Source organism: Lepeophtheirus salmonis, chromosome 1 (assembly GCF_016086655.4).
Source record: "Lepeophtheirus salmonis chromosome 1, UVic_Lsal_1.4, whole genome shotgun sequence".
Taxonomy (NCBI): domain Eukaryota; kingdom Metazoa; phylum Arthropoda; class Copepoda; order Siphonostomatoida; family Caligidae; genus Lepeophtheirus; species Lepeophtheirus salmonis.
Window position 1 is genome coordinate 49,491,122 of NC_052131.2, and position 10,222 is coordinate 49,501,343.

General features: G+C 31.9%; 1 protein-coding gene across 2 annotated transcripts; it reads right to left on the reverse strand.

Annotated features, from left to right (window-relative positions):
• Window positions 1-483: 483 nt before the first annotated feature.
• On the reverse strand, window positions 484-8,647 carry LOC121131927 (uncharacterized). 2 transcript variants are annotated; one of them, XM_040727324.2, is made up of 5 exons: window positions 8,327-8,647; window positions 4,646-4,726; window positions 2,936-3,627; window positions 2,662-2,812; window positions 484-1,804 (listed from the first exon to the last, which is right to left on the reverse strand). In XM_040727324.2, the coding sequence occupies exons 1-5, from the start codon at window positions 8,334-8,336 to the stop codon at window positions 1,617-1,619; spliced, it is 1,122 nt and encodes a 373-aa protein (XP_040583258.1). In that variant the 5' UTR covers window positions 8,337-8,647; the 3' UTR covers window positions 484-1,616. The 2 variants fall into 2 exon arrangements, with proteins under 2 accessions (XP_040583258.1, XP_071750165.1); XM_071894064.1 differs by lacking the exon at window positions 8,327-8,647 and having other exon boundaries at window positions 4,646-6,282.
• Window positions 8,648-10,222: the final 1,575 nt, after the last annotated feature.

Genomic DNA, 10,222 nt, shown 5'->3' on the forward strand with positions numbered 1-10,222 from the left:
TTAGATTAGCTACAATCAGCTTTGACATGAGAGGAAGAAGAAAAGTATATTCACAAGGACATTGGCTAAAAATTACTCCGATATCCATTCTCGATTCTACTCTGAGTCCAACAAGGACTTATATTTATAAATCTGTAACAAGTCCTCAGGGTTATCCTTTGTCTTTTATGAGCATACGAACGTTCAAACAAGTTTGGAATATAATTGAATCTATTTAGGAAAGGATGTTCACTACTCAGGAATTAATTAGTAGTAATGACAGCAGCTGAATTTATATCATTTGTAATTTGACTTATAAATAATCAATAATGCCATCGTCAGTTTATTTTTCATACGGTCTCAAATCGAAAATGAATGATGGTGTAGTTGTTAAGGAGTTATTTTACATTATATAAATGTCGGACTGGAAGGCTCGGGCTCGACTTAGACCGAATCCACCTCTATTGCGGAGATAATAATAACAGAGAATGTACTACATCGATAGATTTGTGCATTAATATGAATTTAAAATTTATTTCATATTCTTTTACATACAAATATTAACACAAGAGTGGTTTAAATATAGATAATTTTATGTAGGCAGGTTTATTTCAATATTTTGGGGGGTAAATTGAGGGGGGGGGAAGGAATGGGTAACTATCAGATTTGTAGATTCTGTATTGATGCTTGGGATGATTGATAAATGTAATAATAATTAATTAAAAATTGTAAACTAGATTACACATAATATGGTATTTAGTTTATATTGAAGGTACACGTTGTCGTTTGAAATCAATTCTCTAATAACATGGGTATTACAAAAATAGTCAGATTTTAAAGGGAGAGAAACACAGTTACAAAAGTTGCAGGCTTAGAATTCTTCACACTTTTTCAGTTCATTTAAAAAAAAAAAAGAGAATCACACGATCATTTTTTCGTCCATATTTAAGTGGCTACGTAAAGACTCTTTTTCTTTTCAAGATGTCACTTTTGAGGAACTTCAACTGATGACGTCACTTTATCGTTTTTCCTAATCGTGACGTATGCAATTTTTCTTTCTTTCGTAGAATTCACTTTGCAGGGGCGTCCGCAGAATTGATATATATATTATTGTTACTTTTTTAAGGGGGGGATTTTTTTGGAAAAAAAAATCTATAAATTAAAATTTGAAAAAAATTCTAAATTTTTTTTTGCAAAATTAAATTTTTTGTAAAAAATTTGAAAAATTAAGTTAAATTTTGTAAAAAAAGTAAAAATTCTTTAATTTTTTTTTTGGGGGGGGGGGCCTATAATCCCTCAAGCCCACCCCTGCTTTGTGAATTCATGGAGGTTGAATAGTTAGTATAATGATAGTAATTCATGATATGTTCAGCGTCTCCTCGCGGTCAAAAATGTATTTTCGCCGCCAAATACGTTTGAACAAAAAATGATGACGTGTTCGTCGTTTCACCGCTTGGTTTTAGCTCTGAGAGAATAACAAGAAAGAAATGAAGAGTTACAAGATATTTTTTTCGTTGGTTTGCTCACAAATCAACGGGGCTCATTGAGTGCTCAATATCCAAGCCTGCAAAGCAGTAACAGACTACAACATAGGTATTGAAAAACAAACTAAATAAATAAAAAAAAAAAATGATTTGCTAAGTCGTTGTGGAAGTGGGATGCTGAGAGTCTCTATGTCTTCGGAGATCAACCTTTCTTTGGAACCGCTTTTCACATAAACCACACGCAAAGGGTTTGTAGCCCGAGTGCTTTCTCATATGGGTAATCAAATTAGAGGATTGACTAAATGCTTTGGCGCAAACGACGCATTTGTGTGGCTTCTCACCTTTAAATAAAAGAAGGTTAATTAGGTTGGTTACTTATTTAATTAATTAGTGAGTCAAATCAGGAATATAATAAAGGGGTATAATCAAGGGCAGCTGGAGGGGCTGTAGCCCCTCTCCAATTCAGGAATGTTTGCTTTTTAGTAGAATGAAAAAAATTTACGCGGGTCAAATTATGGAGCAGAACAAAAAATTTAAAATTTGGAAATAATTACTCGAAAATTGGCTAATTTCCAAGTGATATTAGTCATTTTTTTCGGTCCCCCACCCCGTATGAGAGGTTGTGTGATAAAATAATAACGAGTTGTATGCAGTAACTTTTCCACGCAAAAGAAAATACCCCAAAATCTGTTTGTAGTTGTGAGTAATTATGGAATAATTATATTTTACTAATTATTGGTGACTGTTTAAATTTTCTAAATAAAAGCTAATTCAATTTCAACCAAATATCAATATCAGAATACTGATATGAAAATAGAAGCAGAAACATCGACAGCTATTCACAAAACAATTCAAAAATTAAATTTCAAATATTACATTTTTTAGAAAAATATTTTAAAAATCCACAGCTGTTCACAAAAAATTTCAAATATTTAATTTTTGGAAAAAAAAATTCAAAAATTAAATTTTGCAGAAAAAAAATTCAAAAATCCATAGTTATTCACGAAAAATTAAATGTGTTGGGAATTTTTTTTTCAAATATTTTATTTTGTTGGGGGAGGGGGGAGACTACAGCCCCTCCAACCCACTCTGCCATGTCAAGGATCGATAACAAGGACGGAATCAATTTTAAGTCCCATATAAAGGACGGATACACCTCTAATCTTTATAAAGGAACAAAGAGTTGTTGAATATTTACCTGTATGAATATACGTGTGCTTCTTCATATCAGATTTCTGATGAAATCTCTTTCCGCAAAAAGAACATGGATAAGGTCGAGTGTCGGAATGTATCAGAAGATGAGTGGAGAGTGTGGAGCTTCTTTTGAAACATTTGCCGCATTGTTGACACTAGAAATAATACAAATTCGTAAAACAAATATTTAGAATTGTACATTCAAAGGCACAAAGAGATTGTATTAACATTGTGTTGCTTCGTTCAAATATACAGCATAAAGAAGGCAGAATACTCACTCGAAACGTTTTGTCAGAGGACTTTCCCTCCCCCTCGGAAAATATCAGGGCCCCTCCGGAGTTGGGCGAGAGTGAGGCAATACTGTTGTTGTGTTCATTACTGCCACTACAATTCAGGATACTATTGTTGTTGATATGATGTAAGCTACCACCGGCAGAGAGATGGACTTTTGAGAGCTCTTCCAGGGAGGATTCTTCCGTATGCCTCGTCAGAGGCGGTGAAGAGTGGAATGTGCGGAAATGGATTTGAAGACTAAGGGAGTGCTCAAAGGGTGCACGACAGGTTGGACAGATGTAGGGACACGTGCTAAGAAAGGAGAGTTTGTTGCTACTACACACAGGGGCTCCTACAAGGCCACAACTCTTTTTTTCTTCTTCTTCTTCTTCGCAGGAGGAAGCAGGGGACCAGATTCCTTTGGCAGGGCGGTGGTGATCAAATTTGACATTGTTGTTGTTATTGTTGGCGGTTACGAGGGATGATAGTGACGTGGTGGAGAGGTTAAGGGGCGAGGAGTCTTCTTTGGACTGGAGGAGACGGGATTGTTGTAGTAGAAGGCTTTGCATGCAAAGCGAAGGGAGTAGGAATGCTGGAAATGGAGGATGTTGACTATGACTTGCAGCTAAAGCTGCCGCGGCAGCGGCGTAGGATAACCATGGAGAAGGGGATATCATGTGTGGAGGACTCGTTTGGTCTGAAAAACAATAAAAATACGTATATTTAAAAAAAAGGATCATAAATAGTAAAAAAAAAAAAAAACAAGAGAGCAGAAACCACAAATAAAAATGCTTTCTTAGATATATATTTATAAATAGGAGGCTGAGGTTACAAGAGTACGTAGTACTCTTAGTGAGTAAGTAGTGTTAGTACTTGTGTTAAGTACACCATGTATGACCAATAAATATGGTTGTTCCATGGCATAAATCATATTTTTTGGTTATGTTTTTAAGGAAATATGTACTAGGTGACAAAAGTTGTTCTCAAGTGTGTTTAAACATATAAACTAGTGCTGAGACTCGGTCCAAAACCGATGTTTTATTCCAGTCCCGTCCTATGTAATTTATTCTAAACTAACCGGGAAGTAAATTCAAATCGTAGACATAAATCTTCTGTTTAAAATAAAGATAAAGACGTGGGTTGGATCAAGATTGAATACGCTGAGCTCTTAAAAAATATGAGGATAGTTTTCATTTCTAATTCAAACTTGATGTTTGAACTATTGGTATCGTTCTCAACGACTGTTTCTGACTATGGAAATAGTTCAAATATTTAAACGAAATTTGCAGGAAAACAATTGAAGAGTGAAATTTATAAATAAGTTTAAAAAGTATTGAACTTTCTTTTTATATTCTGTTAAATTTTGGCGTGTCTAAATCAAGCCAGCTCTGAGCAATTGAGCTACAAGCTGTCCTACTTATCAATGAGTAATTTTCAATAAAAGTTGTCAAAAATGACACCATTATTTAATAAATGGACATTTAAATAATATTTAATTATCCTCCTATTGCAACTCTAATGAGAATTCATCATCCTATTTTCGAGTTGCAATCTACTTATACTACTTCAAGTACCAACTTGTACGCCCCATACTTATCAATCCGAGTCCCCTGTCATTGTTCAAGTCTCCACACTTCATTAAATATGTATGAACGACCATTCACAAGACAGGTGGAATAGTAAGTAAATGTCAACCAAGAGAGAACAAATCTTACCTTGAAAAGTATTGGATGAGGAGAGAAGATAAGGCTTCGTATCCACGACTTCATTTGTTGTTGAGGGTGAAGAAGAAGAATCTATAAGGATCATTATTATATTGGATTATTAGAGTGTGTCAATGCGAGTCCACGTATAAATCAAAACTGACTCTGATTTTAAAATCATATGAGTAGGAAACTACGACAACTTAGATGTGTACCTACATAGGGGGAACAGCACGCATATGATTGTTACAAGGATCGCTCCCCCCAAAAATCACTTAGAAAACGCGCGATGGCGTCAGGTGTTGAACGGGGGCAACGTGGATACGATAATAAAAGGAGCAAGGGAGGGAGAATGAAATTTTTGTGTTGACCTCTGTCAAGGAGAAAAGGAGATTTTTCTTCTCTTTTTTTTTTTTTTGAATAATATATTAAGTAATTATTTTCCAAACTTTATAAATGATTATATATACATTGTTTTTAGCTGGACCACCACAAGAGAGAGAGAGAGGGGCCGACAATAATTGAGCCATCAACTTCCCCTTTCCATACATACATTTACAAAAAAAAAAAAAAAATCAATAAGTTATTAATTACGAAGCAAAAGAGAAAAGATAAACAGATAATGAACAGTTACTGTCTCCTCACAAATGTAATTAAAAGGGACGAAGGGATCCTCAAAATACAAATGATTAGTTATTATACTTGTAAATATCGTGTACATGTTGGGAATTCGTACAAGTTGGTATTACAAAAAAATCAAATAAAGGTTTTAAATGAAGGATTTACAATACAAAAGTATTTTAAATTACAAATGATTGATTTACACTTATCACTAAAAAGTGATTGAATAAGTAACTCTCAAACTCTACGCCAGATAATATCCAGCTGCGTTGAGACTCGGCTCGATTCGTTCTGATGTGATTTTTTATATTCCAATCTAGATCAATATTTCCGCCCTACCCGAAATTCAAAGAGTGGGCCGAAATTAACGTCCCCCCCACTCCTAATGTATTTTCTAACGAAAAATATATTGAGATAAGATCAGGCCTTCTTATTGTTGACCGAATTTTTCTCTTGGACTGCTCCAGACCGAAGTTGTACGGAATTAGTTAAAACTATAACGGTTTTAGATGAGTCCAAGATTTTTAGGGTGAAATTCTAGACTATTCACACCATTTTATTGTCTTGCAAACTTGTCTTTCGACAGTAGACAACAAAATATAGAGTACATATTTATTTATATATTTTTTCGGTTTTTTGATTTTTTCTTTTAAAAAATCCAAAAATTAAAATTTTTCGAAATTAGGATTTAAAAATCCTATTCACAAAATAAGTCAAAATTGAATCTTTTGAAAAAAAAAGTTCAAAATTAAATTTTTAATATTAAATATTTTCGAAAAAACTTTCAAAAATCAGTAGATATACACATAAAATTTCAAAAATTCCTAGTTGTTTACACAAAATTTAATTCTTTTTGGAAAAAAATACAACAATGTAATTTCAAATATTAAATTTAATTGAAAAAAAAAATCAAAAATCCATAGCTATTCACAGGAAAATAATTTTTTTTGTAAACAAATTTGAAAAATTATTATTTTTTGAGATTTTTTTAGGAGGGGGTACAGCCCTCCAGCCTACCCCTTGCAGACACACTTGAGTTCGGTACAGTAACGCCGTGCTATAAGTAAAATATATCAATAATTGTACTTCGCCCTATGGATTTGGTTGCCCGATTAATGCACTCTGGCATGAAATAGTTGGAGGGTCACAGCATTAAAGTGTCGATATATTAATCAAAATTAAACATTGATAAGTACAAAGTAATTTTAAGCGATCATAATTAATTATAATAGTTGGTAATTATTTCAATGACTGGTGTTATGTTAGTCAACTGAATTAAATCATTGTTCAAATAGTAATTTCTAGAATCTGCTTAGAGTACAAATTTCAAAGCAAACCCCCAATTTGTTATTAATATTTATTTTATAAAAAGTTATATATAATGACTCTTTAAATTTGAATATATTTCTCTAACTCTGTAGACAATATCTGAGGAGATATTAAAGAAAGACTCAAAACAGCCCCTTGAACAGAAAAATTGGCCTTTTTTCATTGTGAAAATGATAGATATTTAGTAGCGAAGATGACTATTCAAGAGCGTAAACTAGGGCAGCCTGACGCAGAGTTTGAGAAACACTGTATTAAAGTTACATTTATTTATTAAACGAATGATTCAACTGTGATCCTTAGAAGTCCGCTATGTATGTGTAGTGTGACACAAACCCCTCATTGTCAGAGCCGTAATCATGATTTTTTTGGAGAGGGGTCTGGTTGGAGGGAATATAGATCCTGTAAAAATTAATGGGGGAAAATCCCCTTATGTGATAATGCCCCTGATTATATAGACTCCACGTGACGTGACGTGTGCTCAAACAAAAAAATCAAATATTTTCTTGAATTTGCATTATGATAAAAATTGTAAATTATTAAAAAGTGGGGTGGGACTAGACCCCCAATATTTTTTTCAATCGAAGTATTTATTGGCCCAATAACAAAACTATGATTACCCCTGCTATAATCAATGAGGTATTGCCTTAATAAAAGTGTTTTGTGTCAACATAAAAGCCATCTTGAACAAAAATCAAGCAAAAGAAAAAAAACACCTTTAATTACGTTTTTGACATAATATACATACACTCCAATATTTCATAGATATATTGAAGTCATTTAGAGGTCTATTATTAAAATTTGTGGGATGAGACGAGATACCTAAGAATTTTAGCTATAGTTTAAGACCTTTATCTGATTTAAGGGACTTATATTGGGCCCCATATGTCCTTAACAAAAACATTCAATCTATCAATTTATTATTGATTTAATATAAGGATAAATTTTGGCTAGTTTATGCGGAATTTGCGGCACACTCAAAGGTACTCATCAAAACTATTTGTTGATAAATATGGACGATAATAATTCGTTGAAGATTACTATTACACCTAAGCAAGCCTCAATGGCGAGAACAATCGTTCAAGCTTACTTTTGTCATACAAATGTGTCGTATTTTTCTTTTCTTTCCCCAACTTGTACAAAATGTCATTTTGTACAAGTTGCAATTACTTGTTCAACAAAATCTCCAACTTATTTGCTCTTATGGGGGGATACTATTAATAGAACAATTACCAATGTTTTGACGACTTTTAAATTGATTTAATTCATTTTCTAAGGAGGCCGTTAAAAAATATATCCACGACAATAACAGAAGAGACCCCAAAAAACAACAGATGGGGAACATTTAAAAATAAAAATAGGGACTTTAATTAACTTTAATTTTCCCGATTTCTTTCCAAAGATTTTTTCTTCTTTCTTTCTTAGTTAGTTAAAAGCTGTATCAAACATCTGGCCTTTGATAAATGTTTGGAAGTATTTTACTTCGTATTTTAACTATAATTATCTTTTTAGGTTATATTGTTTTTTGTGAGTGGCTCTGCGTGGCATTGCAGCTATTCCTCTCTCTAATATAAAGGCATATCTCTCTATAAAAAGTGTCAAAAAGCTGTTCCCATATTTGACTACTGATCGTTTGTTCTCTTTTTGTTTCAAGTGTTTTACAAATATATACGTACATAGAGTCAATATTTGTTCTTAAATAAGAGTGAATTTAAATAAAATATAAATTTCGGCAAAACTACTTACCCATGATCATATTCCGCGAATGTATTATGTGTAAAAGAACGAGGAAAAAGTAGAAGAGACGAACAATCCACTCCGCAGATTTATCAAAATATTAATTCAGAATAAATCTCGGGACATGAAAACTCTCTCTCTATAATAATAACGCCTATACAAATTATTATTATTATATAAATCCAGGGAAGGGAACTCCAATGATATGTTATTCAAAAATAAACTTGTCAAAGTAGAAGAAGTAGTCATAAATATATATATGTAAATCCTGTTCTTTCGCCGTGATTATTAATCCAATAACTGCTGTGTCCTCTTACCTTTTTTAGATTTATGAAAATCCCTGAAAAAAAGAGGGAGTCGCGTGCGTGGAGCGCTGTTGGTAGTTGCATTGATATTCTGTACAAATACAGCGAGAAGAAAAAGAACAACGCACGCCTCTTTTTGACTCTTCTCTCTCTCTTCTCTTTATTTTCTATTTCTTTTAGTTACCAACAACAATAAAAAAAAGAACAACTTCCCTTTTTTTAGGTTTCGTCGTCGTCGTACCTAGTAGCTGGGTAGAGAAATAAATCTCTGTAAATTCATTGGTTAAAATAAATCACGACAAAAGGAGGAGTTAGAAAGGAGTCTGAGATTTGTTTTTTGTGATTCGTTCTTTGATTTTTCTTTTCTCCCCCCCCCCGTCCTTCTCTACGCATCATTCATCTCTTTATATTTTTGAATGGATAGTTCAATAGTTGCAACTGTATGACCTAGAAAACAAATCTTCTTATAAATCCATTATTCAATGAATATTGAATTATATTGAATATATAATTATGTGCAAAATACTAACGATTTATTTGTATGGTGAGTTTCCATGTGACCTGTCTCAAACTAGAAAGTTGTATATGAATAGAACCATTATATTATGTAAAATGGCAAATCATTGCTGTCAAAATAGGGCCGTCGATTAAAAAGTCTTCATCATTACAGTTTATTATAAATATATAGGTTTAATAGCCAGTTTTTTGGTATATATCAGATCTGCAGGAATATATATAGTTTTTTTTTGGAGGGTATATTTTTTGGATTCTTTTTGAAAAAAAATTAAATTGTTTGGGAATAAAGTATGAAAATTAAATTTTTTTGAAAAAAATTTCAAAATTTCAATACATATATTAATTTTTTTTTAAAACTTCAAAAATCCACAGCAATTAACAAAAAAGAAAAATAACTAAAAATAACTAAAAAAAAATTCCAAAAATCCATAGCTATTCTTAGAAAATTAATTTTTTTGGAAAATAAATTCAAAAATCCGCAGCTGTTTACATACTAATTAAATTTCTTGGAAAAAAATTTCAAAAATTAAATTTCAAATATTAAATTTTTTTTCAAACCCCACAGCAATTCACAAAAAATAAAATTTCTTCAAAAATAATTTTTTTAAAATTTTCAAATATCCATAGCTATTCTTAGAAAATTAATTTTTTTGGAAAAAAAATTCAAAAATCAGCAGCTGTTTACAAAAAATTAAATTTTGTAGAAATAAAATTCAAAAATTTTATTTCAAATATTAAATTTTTTTCAAAAATCCACGTGCCTAATTTTCTCGTCTGTAAACAAAATTAATTTGGACAAATCTAATCATCTCATTAGGATTTTCAGTAAATAATACTTTGAATTCAAATATTAATGTTCATCATTTGAATAAAGTAGTTTTAAATGTAAGTGTTCAGCTTTTATTTATTCTTAAAGTCATTTGATAAAATCTTTGATTTAGATTTATTGGAAATGTGTCCATTTAATGTAGTAATCACACTTTTGTTATTGGGGATAATTGGATTACAATTGATGACTCATCGTATATAGGGCTATAAATACGACTTTTGAAACCATTATTGGGGGCCCCTGTGATTACAGGAT

Bases quoted from the DNA above. Each gene is read 5' to 3' on its own strand.
- LOC121131927 (XM_071894064.1), bottom strand. From the start codon at position 4,739: ATGATCCTTATAGATTCTTCTTCTTCACCCTCAACAACAAATGAAGTC. The intron at 3,628-4,645 runs GTAAGATTTGTT...ATTGTTTTTCAG, and splicing joins CTCATCCAATACTTTTCAAG to ACCAAACGAGTCCTCCACAC. The intron at 1,805-2,661 runs GTAAATATTCAA...TTTTATTTAAAG, and splicing joins GCACACGTATATTCATACAG to GTGAGAAGCCACACAAATGC.